This window comes from Chlamydotis macqueenii, chromosome 15 (genome assembly GCF_036417535.1).
Source record: "Chlamydotis macqueenii isolate bChlMac1 chromosome 15, bChlMac1.mat, whole genome shotgun sequence".
NCBI classification, from domain to species: domain Eukaryota; kingdom Metazoa; phylum Chordata; class Aves; order Otidiformes; family Otididae; genus Chlamydotis; species Chlamydotis macqueenii.
Window position 1 is genome coordinate 905,931 of NC_141570.1, and position 11,729 is coordinate 917,659.

Below are 11,729 nucleotides of genomic sequence, written 5' to 3' on the forward strand. Positions count from 1 at the left end.
TGCGGAGGGACAGAAGAGCACGTTTTAAACAAGGGATTGTCTTTCCTCACCTCTGTGCTAACAAATACTCCAAACAGGGGCAGTAAGCCCGTTAGACTTTAAGCTGGCACTGAGAATCCTTGCACCTCTGCACACAAGAAACATTTACATTCCAGTAAAACATTTACAGCTGTTTAAAATTTAGACTAAAAAAAGGAAAAAAAACCCCAAACTTACATGTGCAGAGATTTTTGTGCCTTCACTACCTCTTCTTTTGAACTGTAACGGACCAAAGCATTACCGTGTGGGAGGTTAAGGTGGAATGTTATTAGCGGGCCGTGCTGCATGCACAGAGTACGCAGGGTTGAGCCATCGATCTGCGGAGGAAACAAACAGAACGTGAGAGCAGCCGGCACGCAGCTCCAGCTTGAGCACGGGGCGGCTGCTCGAGTCACAGCCGCCTACCGGCCCGCGCCGCACCACGCTCCCTCTGCGTGCTGCAGCCTTACCTGAGGTGTAAGGTTTTTTAGAACAAGCCAATTTGTTATTCTCCCTGAGCTGCTCTCACCCCAGCTTGAACCTAAATGAGGGAAAACAAAGCAGTCAGTGCCCCGCCACACTGGAGGAGCGTGAGAAGCTGCGTGGCAGCTAACGGCAACATTCACAAACACGAAAAACGCACGTAAGTATTCATCTCCCGACTCAAACCCATTGAAAGGCTACCTTGGGCGGGTGCGGGATTTCATGTCTGTATCTGAAGCATTTTGATCACATAAATACAGCCCTAGTAGCTACACTGCTGTTGGGTAATCACAACTGAGCAAAGCTACAAAGGCGCTAGTTCTGATCCTCGCTCAGAAGAGTTCCGAAGCCTGTCTGAAGCCTCCCTGTACTGTCACGATCTAATTCACTACGGCATGAGCCACTCTGAAAAATGCTTGATAGGCAACTGCATTCAGCTGCACAGACCTCAGACCCGGAAGCGCATGGAGAGGTGGTTCACACTAAGGACAGAAGAGCCAGTAGTGCCATCCACGTTACTGCTGCGCACAACACCTAGCCCTCCCCCAGATTCTGCTCATTAGAAGGTCTGCCGCAATGCAGTTAGGATATAGAGACCAGCTTTTGCTTTTGGCAAGGCAAACGGTACAGATGTTCGCTAACAGTGACAGATTATCTAAGCAAATGCACAGGAGACTCCCGAGCTTGACGACAAAACAAAACACCTCCGTGCACAAGAAGAGATCCTTACCAGGGGTGTATCTGGCATCAGAATTTCCCCATCCTCCACCCAGACGAAGGGAGTTATCCCAAGTGGACAACGGTGGTTTCTGGCCTGTCAGCCCTGGGGGCGGGCGGGACGGAGCAGTGATGCTTTTAGGTGGCAAAGGGACCTTCCACAGCTCATGAGCCAGAGAGGTGTTAGTGACTGATCCAGGAGACCACGTTGATTTGGAATCACTGTTTCTGGCTACTAAAAGACACACAAAGACAGCCGTCATCACCACGCTGGTGGAACCGGCACCTTGCTACAAATAAAAGCTACTGAATGAGAGTAAAATGGAAAGAGCTGCTTTGAAAACCGGTGAAGTTAGCACTTGGAGGAGGCCCCGGGACTTTTTAACATGCAGTATCCACCCGGAGCACCCAAAGGGGAAGAAACACCAGCTGGGAGCAATATAAGCAGACGTCACCTGAAGTGCTTTGTGCTGTACTGCTGAGGGAAACATTGTAGTTGGAGGCACGAATGGATGACCAGGCACTAGTTGAAGGCAGCGTGGTGTTCAAAGATGAGGATGACCCTACAATAAAGACAGAAGTCAGTCACAGCACAACACATCGCAAATGCAATGAAGGGGCATGACTTGTAGTCTGGACTGGACACACCTGCAGAGCCAGACAAGGGACCCCCTCCACCCTTCTCAGCCCTCAGCCCTGATCCAAAGGCATGGGGTGGCAAGCACGCTCAACAGCGGGAAGCGCCCCACGCTCACTGCAACCAAAGCTAGTTACGTTACTGAAATGGCTAGGATGGCCAAGATTTGCTTGCCTGCTTTCAAATACACTGCCTCCCTGCGCACAGAATGACATCAGAAGGCAGAGCAGCAGCTTGCGCTCACTCTGCCCACATTCTTGGAATATCTGCTGCATTGCCTCAAGTAGCACTGCTTGAGCCAAAGATGAGTTTGTCAGCCATGAAATCCACAACACAAGAGACAAACACGGATACCAGCAAGCAGCAAACACATCACCAAGTAAACAGTCTCTATGCGACTGAAGGAAGATTAGTACACAATTAATTAGAACATACCACTGTTCCTGTCCCTGAGGTGGTCAACTTCCCGCACAGTATTAATTGAGAGATTGTTTATGACACTGCCAGGAGTGACGTAAGGGTCAGTTTCTGGGTCGATGTTTGGATAACCTTTCCATGGCTCACCAGGACGAAACTCTAGGAAGAGAGATTTGGAAAAGAAGCTCGTTTTGATTTTTTTCTTTTCAGGAAATAGTTGTCTAAACAATACCTCTCAACAACTGAAAATCCAAAACCTTTTAATCATTTAATGTAGTCTTCTTTCTGCTTTATTCACTTCATTTGTAGTTTTTCTGGTCCTGTCTCACCAGGGTAAAATCTCAAAGCAGGGAGATATTCTTGTCTTTGTACAACAAAGCTACTGCCCTCAATTTTGATCTCCTGAAAACACACCCTTAATGCCTTTCTGTAGGCTGCTTCTCTGCCCCTCCACACGCAATGACCGAGGAAGCCAGGAACAGAACAGCTGGACAGCAGGAACCACGCGAAGCGCAAGGCCTGGTGCTGCGTACCTGGCGGCCAGTTAACACTGCTAGAGCCATTTGGCGATTTGGCACGGGGCCAGCCGTCCCCAATCGATCCAGGAGGACTGGCTGGTGAATTACTGCTGTTCATAAAGTCATACGGAACAAATGGAGACTCTTCCAGCCTAAAACCACTTGAAATAGCACCTAATTGTGGGGAAAAAAAAAAAAAAAAAAAAAGTAGTAAAATCTTTTCATAGCAGATTTATATATTTTTATTTAACTCTATATAAACAAAACCATGCCCATTTAAAGTATTAATGAAATATATAGCAGGATACTGTCCCTTTGTGATGTCAAATTATATAGGATATAGCTATACAGGATTACATAACCTAAAATGAGACGTCTCTGAATTCTTCAGGAGAAAACTGTCAGAATAATCTCGCATGAAATCATCTCATTAAAATAGTATGCTTATTTAAATTTAAGTAAAATATTAATTCAAGAGAGTAAGAGCATCCTCTGAGACTCCAGCGGGATAACAGGGGTAGTGAATATATTCCGTGATGGGAGGGCTCTTGGAAGAAAGGGAATAACTCACTTTTACTAGCGATTCAATGCAATATAGAGTTCAAATAATCAAATTCCTCATACTACTCAGAAAACATTACCTACAGCTAAAGTAAAACCACTGCTGCCGACTTATGTCTGTCTACCAACCAGACGAAAGTCACAAGTGCAGTAGCAGGGTGTCTCCACTAGATGCTTAAAGTGGCAAGTAATTTCATCGTAGTAAAACAGCTGACAAATCTAAAAATACCCAAACAATCTGAACAGTAACAGGAGACTGGAGACATTTTATAACTATTTTTAGCCACAGAACCTTTGTGCTGTACACTCAAATTTTAACTGGATGAGATTTCAAGCAACTGAAACAGTTGAAATGTCACAGGAATCCCGATTACTGGAATGAAATATGAAGCAACCAAGTCCGCCTCCTGTAAAAGTAAGTTCAGCAATGGTGCTGGTCTCTCCCTAATAAGCTCTCCCCGTTCTCAGAATGCAAGCGTACGCATTCCTAACCAAAACCTGGAACCAAACATGTCAGACACGACCAGAATGCACGCACACAGATTTCAATCCCCACACACCACCTGAAGGCCAGCGGGGGGAGGGAAAGCAAGTTAGAAAATCTAAAACTTTTGGTTTAAACATGTACGAAACATTCCAATCCAGATGAAGGTAAAACTAGTAGCAACAGCCACACTTAAAGAAAAGTCTGGTTAAAAAACTAATTCTGCACCATGTTCCTACTCAGTCTCATCACAAGATCGCTTCTGGAAGTCAAGCCACTGAAGAAGGGTACAGGCTGCTGTACAGTACAGCGGCAATGTGGCACAAACACAGCCCAAGTTCTGACAGCCACGAGCAACACAAACACAGCAGTTACAACTACAGGCCTACACACAGCACACCTGCGCTCCACGCACGGAATGAAAACCCCACGTGTAACGCCACGTGCTGCTCAGTGACGCGTCTGACGTACCATGTTTGCTGGAGTTCTGATCTAGTGATGTGTTCACAGAAATGCTGTCTACTGTCGTCCATTTCCTCAGTCGAGACTGCGGCTCTTTAATACTGCTCATATCCATGTTTACATTCAAGTTTGAGTTCATTCCTAAAAACACATACAGCTTATGAAATACAGGCCAAACGTTTTTCTTTCGCTAATTACCACTGGTGCCCTAATAAACACTTAAAAGCATATTACTACGGCTATTTCATGCTTCCAGGTCTCTTTTTGAGAAACATTCTAGCATTTAATACAGTGAACTTACTACAGACAGAAGCTAAGCTAAGCAATGCAAAGCACTCTGAAGTTCTCAGGTGATGCCTCCATGCAAAAATGCCAGTGGAAGAAGCCATTAGGAAGCTAGAGAAACTAAAACCTGAACATCTGAAAAATGTGGCATTTGTCACACCAGCCTAGCATCAGCACAACTGATCTCATCTGTACGAAGCGGAAGTACTGCACATTGAAGAGCTATGCTCAGTTATAAAAGACACATTCTCAGCAGGAGGCTGTATCTGTACTCATCTCTATCCAGCAGAAGTTACGTTCTGGTATCTGCAGTCACAGCCCAGCTCCCGTTCTGGTCTGGGCCGTTCCAGACACCTGCCAGCTAGCACAGATGAGCACTTTGCGTGGGACTAACCCCCTCCTCCATTTATACTCGTCACTTGGAGTACTAAAACCAGAGTCAGAGCGAACAAACAGAACTTGTCTTTGCCTGTTCTGAGCTGTTGACTGTATTTCAAAAAATGTTTCTCTGCCAGAGAATCAACACAATGCCAACCCAAATCAATCCAAATACCTGGGAGAACCAGCTATTCTGGGCTTGGACAACATGCCCATGGCTTTGACTTCGGCACGCCTGCTCTCTTTCCAGGTCTGTAATAATCCTTAATTCACAATCATACCTGGGTACACTTCCAGCCCTTCAGATCTCCTTACTTCATTTCTGAAAATAAACGGCTACAACATTTTAACTTGGGGCTAGAGACACACAGGGAACTTCTCAAATCTCTGCTAGAAACACCTTCATTCAGCACTGGAAGCCAGTGCTTAATTTTGCTCCTAAGTCAATGTTCCCTGCCAGATAGAAGCTGGTTTGTTTTTTTTTGTTTTTTTTTTTTTTATTTTTGTTTGGTTGGGTTTTTTTGTTTGTTTTCCTTAAAGGCACGAGCAGAGGTTGATGCTAGAAAAGCAGTCTCCTGAAAAGCCTCAGAGAAAAGTGCCTTGTAACAGGACAGTCAAGCTTTAAAAAAATATAACAACTATCAAAAGCTGAAAGAAGAAAACGGGAAGTCCAGTCAGCCCAGTTTGACACCTCTCCCTCCAGCATTTTGCTGTTGTCAGAGCAAGACCCTCTGCACAACAGTAAGCTGTCTTCTAACTCTGAGGAAGCTTGCAGGAGACAGATCGCTAGAAGAAGGGTTAGAGAGATCACAAGCTGGCAGACAGGCGCATCTGTCTGATCACGTTAACGCCAGCCCCTCGGCAGGCACGGATACACGTCCGTAGCTCCAAATTTGAAATCTGTGGACTGAGGGACGAACAGCAGTTCCTGGACAGAACCCATAACTTAAACAGTCCTCCCAGAAGTCATCTGTCATACCCAGTTGTGGAAGATTTTATATTGTTCAGCCGTACTCATTATTTGGGACAAAAAGGTTATTTTTATTATGGGAAACACTTAAGTCTATAAATGAGTCAGCACGTGACTGCAGGACTGGTCAGCTAGAGAGGAGAACGCACTGCCCGCTCAGTCTCTGCTTTGTATGAATATTGACAAATTCAGTTCCCCAGAATATAAAGAGGACCTCCCTGCTTTTGTTGCTAGCTCTCCTGACGCTAACACAGTAACACGGGGAAAATAACGTACCTCCAAGATCTCCCAGAAGATAACTTGGCAAGTTTAGCTCCTCCTCACATGGCTACGCTGCCATACTTTATGCACTTGAGGATGCTACCAACACTCCTCTTGACTCACTTTTTCACTAACAGGTGAAGAAATTCCAGCCACCTACTATTTCTACCCTTAAGCTTTATTTGTGGACTGAGTGTGGCTCCACTTGCTTATATCTCTATGCAGTGCTACTCCAAAGGGATCCCAAAGAGTTCTTACGTATACTGCAGCAGAGTCCTGAGGGATCTCAAAGCAATCTTACATTACTGCAGGTTCCTGAAATGTGCCAAGGATTAAGGTGAGAAAGCAGCTTCTTAACAACAGTATACAACAACTCAAGAGATGAAACAGAAAGGAACCTAACACAGGCAGGATGCAGGTACTCAGCATGAAGTTTGGCGAGAAAGTTAAATATTCCTTTCATTAGGCCTAGCAAAGTGTCTCTAGTAGCTAAACAAACTTCATTTTTACGCCTTGCCCTTTGAATGAAAGCAGTAGTTAGATCTTGATGCCAATCATCATCAGCAACTACTAAGCAGCAGCCTGGACTTAAGACTGGCCACAAGCAAAATTCCAGTGTGCCACATGCAGTGCAACAGCGTGGCCTGCACCGAACCACTGGCTGCGTAACGCTCCACCTATAAGCACAGGGATTTCAGCAGCAGTCTCTATCAAACAAACTTTTCCACAAAGGGCAATGAGAATGCAGAGGAAATCAGCCCAACAGAAATGACCAGATTAGAATAACGTAGAACAAAAGCAAACTGAAGGGGAGGAAAAAAATAGGGATAAGGAACAAGAGGTAAACGGTATACAGCTGTAGTAGTGTAAGATAGCATTAAAAAGGGACCTAAAGTAAGGAGAAAATATACAAGCCTGGAATTTCTGAAGTAGAAATTGGACAGAAGCCTGGAAATGTAGGGAGAGAGAAACAGGAGATGTTCGTATTTATAAGTGTTCAGTCATTTTGCCTGAAATTAGACAACCATCCTTTAAAAATGCAGAGCTAAAAGCTTTCTTTCCTGGACAAAATGGCTAAAAGGGAAATTAACATTTTTTTTTTCTACCTATGCAATTCATTGAAAATGTCTTTAAAATCCAAAGAAGTGAGACCGCATCACTGGATTCTTTGTACGGATTCTACTTCTAAAAGTCCAGGAAGCATAACTGTAAAAGGATTTTGTATCATCTTTAGGATCCAGAGGACAAAAAAAGAAATAAGAGGGGACAGACATTCTTTAAGAATGTAAAGCATTTTGTACTGAAATACAGACCGACGCTTCTGGAAATAAGTGCACTAGTGAAAAAAGTTCTTTGGTGAAGACAGATACCTGGGTAAGCCCCACAAAGAACTACTTCCATTAAAATTGTAAATGCTAACAGGATTATAAATCACTATTGTTTTCAGAGGAGGCAGGCAACGTGAAAAGAAAGGTTTTGTGTCACAGGAGCATTAATTGATCGTACGAAACTAGCATGGAGAAACCCACCTAGAGGGAAGCTGCTGAACGCGTTTATTGGTGACGGCCCTTTTTGTAGCTCAGGAGTAGCATGGGGTATGACATTCTCAAGGAAAGATTTCATGGTGGGCTGATGGAGTGACTGCTGTTGAGCAGGTGGAGTTTGCTGCTTCATTAACAGATTTGGGTCAAGCTGACGGGACTGCTGCATCATCTGTTGCTGCATACTAAGAGATCGACCCTTAAAAAAACAGAGCAGTGACAACATAAATAGGTAAAAGCTTTTCCACACTTAGGGAAAGATAATGAAATGCATCCCTGTGCTCCATGCATCTTAGCACAGCAAGAAACCCAGCATTAACTTAAGTCACTCCTTTAAAGCTTGTCAAAACCCCACTCACTCTTGCACACTTTAATACAATTCATAACAAGAAACGCAGCTCAGGATGAAAAACAGCTTTGAAAGATAGTTTGAAAGGTTAATAATAAACGTGGTTCTTTACCTGCTGCTCCTGCTGTTGACGACCACCAGAAGGCATGCTTCTTTGATTCTGCACTTTTTGCTGCTGAGCCAACAACCGCTAGGAGACAGTGTTTTGTGGTGGTTTTTTTAAGAACAGTTTAGAGCTGGCGTAAGTCTCTACTCAGACTTTCAAACAGAACACAGAGCAACTAGCTTTGTTAGCTTACCTGTAACTGGGAGATCTGAGAAAGCTGGTTTAACTGGGACAGTTGATTCAACATGGCTACCTGTTGTGGGCCAAAAAGTGGGCTCAGGCCACCGTTGTTTGGTGCATACTTCAGTAATGATACTGGAACCTGCAAAACGGACCAGTATGGAGCGTGACTGGCAGTAACGTGCCGTTAGTTATGCTAGATGTAGCATATTATAACCTCTGGTCAAGAGTCGCCTAGTTTCTGAAACACTCATCAAGCCAAATAAGTTTTCAAATATTTGCAGAGTAAGTATCGGCGACACCAACAGACAACCCCCCGATTTTCTGAAGCGGCGTTTTGGTAGTTTACACACAGAACATTTTATGTACGCGGTTACCTGAGGGGATAGTAATGGAGGAGGCACTTGAGCACGTGGATTAGGCTGAGATGAATTAAGAGGTTGTGCTGGAGGCTGCTGCATGCTCCTGGGCTGTGCTGCTATATTACCAACACCAAACATACTGGGATTGCCATTCTGGGGAAAGGACGGGCAGTTAGTGACAATAAACCTCTGCTGCTGCTTCTCCCACCCCTACACATTTGAATTAGAAGTTACACAGTATCAATCACATAGGTAGCTAGGACGTTACATCAAAAGGCATTAAATGCTGTCAAGTAACATGCCAAGGACACGCACACAGCCTTACCTGTCTAACAGAATTCAAGTTTTGCATACCCAGCCCTGCTAGGGAGCCAAGGGCTTGGTTAGGTAGTGCATTATTTGAAGGGGGAAGCTTCATGTTTTGATTGGACATAAACTGCATGTTTTGGGACTCGTCTGCTACAATGCCATCCTGATTGGACAGACAAACCGGTGCGCAACAACCAGCCAGCAAGCAAGCAGAAGGGAGAAACCATTGCCAGGAACAGAAGGGAAGAGTCACATGACAGTCCAGCACCAGCAGGAAATAGGCAGAAAACAAAAGAGATCAGGTTAGTCATTTGCACTGCAAACGGGCTACAGAAAGTGCTTACTATTATATATCAGTATGTTAAAAAGAACAAAATTTATCTTATGGACTAACAAGAAAGCCCTAATTTTCCTCTCCACTAAGTGCAGAAAGCTAAGGAGCACATAGATAACTACTTCAAATGCAAAGTCAAAGAAGTCTGGAAGTGTCCACCAGCAAGACACTCGCTAACCTTATCAAAGTAAGGACCGCGATCCATGGAAGACTCTTTGGAAATCTGAGGACGAGAACCAGGGCCTTTGCCAACCACACGATTGTAATCTCCAGCACTGAGGCCATGCTTATCCATCTCCATCCGCTTATCCTGCAGTAACCCTAAGAAAAGGTGAGGGATGTGACTACAACACCGAAGAACTATTCAGTTTTCCAGATACACTAGGAACCGGTTTTTGCTTACGAAGGGCTGAACTAGCAATACTGCTCTCAAGCTCGATACTGATGAGAGAAAACATCACTTTAGCCTTCAACTCCCTGGGCTTTACTGGCAAAGGAAAGGAAGCGTTATGAATCCTAACAGTCAATGGATTAAAATAAAAATAAAACTGCTCACAAGTCCTTTTACACTCAGGTTTAAACATTTCTAAAATAATTGTTCAGTGTTAATTTAGCTCTTAGAACTGAAAATGTGTTTCCAAGAATGAAGCACAATGAGCGAGTGTGGTATTTGGAACATTTCTGTTCACACGCAGTGAGGGCATCCAGAAGGCAACCTAGATAATTGTATGACAAGAAACAAACCCACCACAGCCTCAAAACATTCGTTCATGTCAGCTCAGTACGTATAAGCTTAGCCTGATTTATGGATATTATCACTACAGCAAGCAGGTGATTCAGGTGGCTAGTGTTACTCACGTGCGGAATTTTTTTTCTCTGCAAGGGTATTCCTTTTCTTTAGGGAAACATATTTAACGATATATAGCTATAACTATAGACATAATATATAGTTTTTAAAAAGCAATTTGCAGAAGCATATACACTCAAAGAGAGACTGGAAAGAAAGCGATAAAGCCCAGCTACGTTCTCCTACTCTTACCTCCAGACATGTCCATCTTATTGCTCTGTATGGTTTCTTCTGGTGATTCTCTCTGAAGTAACAAAATGAATCATAATTATGTAATAAAAATATATTTAAATGGTAAAATAAAAAGTTTCAGAGATACTATTTCTATACAAATCTGCAAGGGAAAAAAATAAATCAAGACAAATCAGATGCTATTTTAAAGCATTTTCTCCCTTTAGTTGTTACCCAATTGAAAACAGCTATCTTCACCAAAATATGTACATAACACTACGTAAAGCATCAGACTACTGGATGAATACCTGGGTAGTGCTTACAGAAACGCTTTTTGTCAATAAATCGGTATTTTTGTAATGAGGAGGTAAAGAAGAGGGATGGGTGACAGAGGGGAGAAAAACAGAGGTAAAAAGAAAAATACTATGAAAATGAACACTAGGTGATTCAAGTATTTTAATCTTTGTGCATTATAACTAGCAGCGTAAGGCGGCAGGAAAGCCCGGCAAAGGTAAATACTTACTGAAAAACTGAGATTTGTGAATTGCTTAATGAATGGATTGATCCATGCTTCATCTTGCTTATTTCCACCTTTCATTATTCCCTTAAAAACAGAAGGGAATTCCTGTTATACTCAGAAGATGTTTACCACCTACTGCTTAAATTACATCATAAAACGTTATGAATGAAGGTTAAAGCTTAACGGTACTCCACTCAGCAGCAGTCTGTTCTGACTCAGCTTTTAGAAATTACAACAGTGCAAAAAACCTTGACTCCACCTCCTCATTACCTTCGTGGGCATTTTTTTCATATATGGTGGCCAATTTAGAGATGGGTTAGCTTCTTGTGAAGAACTGCTGTTCCACATTCCAATCTCTACATCCTCCTCTTCCTCCCAGCTGGTCTGACGACTGCCTGTCAATGGCATATCATCTCCACACCAACTATCTTGCATAGATTTAGGCCCTGGTTGCGAAAAAAATCCAGCACACTAAGATTTCTGCAGCAACTGACTGTCCTTAATACAGAGTTAGTTTTACGTTTACGTCAAGATAAAAAAGCTCCCAAAAACGTAAAGCTTCTACAGAGGTATTTCACCATTCTCAAACACTTTTATCGACAGATGACGCAGAAAGCACTCACCAGGTTTATTTGAAGCCTGTTGACCAAGAGAAGCGTTTCCCCAGCCAGAGGTGCCCGCTGCATCGCTGATGGGTTCTCCCCAGCTAGTACCAGTATCCATGGGTTTACCCCACGCTGAAGTTCCATTATCTACAGTAGTGGCTGGAGTAGAAGGCTCTCCCCAACCTTTTTAAAGCAGCAGGAGTTACGTGCATGT

At 43.5% G+C, this 11,729-nt stretch overlaps 1 protein-coding gene across 9 annotated transcripts in view; it reads right to left on the minus strand.

The window, feature by feature from the left end:
• TNRC6A (trinucleotide repeat containing adaptor 6A) overlaps positions 1-11,729 on the minus strand; it is a 50,613-nt gene that overhangs the window by 2,771 nt on the left and 36,113 nt on the right. For 5 of the 9 annotated variants that reach the window (XM_086759955.1, XM_086759952.1, XM_086759951.1 and 2 more), the window contains 16 exons: positions 11,534-11,698; positions 11,181-11,356; positions 10,914-10,994; positions 10,412-10,463; positions 9,551-9,693; positions 8,745-8,882; positions 8,381-8,509; positions 8,194-8,271; positions 7,721-7,931; positions 4,307-4,438; positions 2,806-2,964; positions 2,291-2,431; positions 1,674-1,781; positions 1,232-1,453; positions 489-559; positions 217-356 (listed from right to left, as the gene is read on the minus strand). In XM_086759955.1, coding sequence (XP_086616081.1) covers positions 217-356; positions 489-559; positions 1,232-1,453; positions 1,674-1,781; positions 2,291-2,431; positions 2,806-2,964; positions 4,307-4,438; positions 7,721-7,931; positions 8,194-8,271; positions 8,381-8,509; positions 8,745-8,882; positions 9,551-9,693; positions 10,412-10,463; positions 10,914-10,994; positions 11,181-11,356; positions 11,534-11,698 — 2,146 coding nt within the window. Of the gene's footprint in view, positions 1-216; positions 357-488; positions 560-1,231; positions 1,454-1,673; positions 1,782-2,290; positions 2,432-2,805; positions 2,965-4,306; positions 4,439-7,720; positions 7,932-8,193; positions 8,272-8,380; positions 8,510-8,744; positions 8,883-9,054; positions 9,202-9,550; positions 9,694-10,411; positions 10,464-10,913; positions 10,995-11,180; positions 11,357-11,533; positions 11,699-11,729 lie in introns of all 9 variants that reach the window. The other 4 variants (XM_086759957.1, XM_086759950.1, XM_086759956.1 and 1 more) reach the window with 3 other exon arrangements.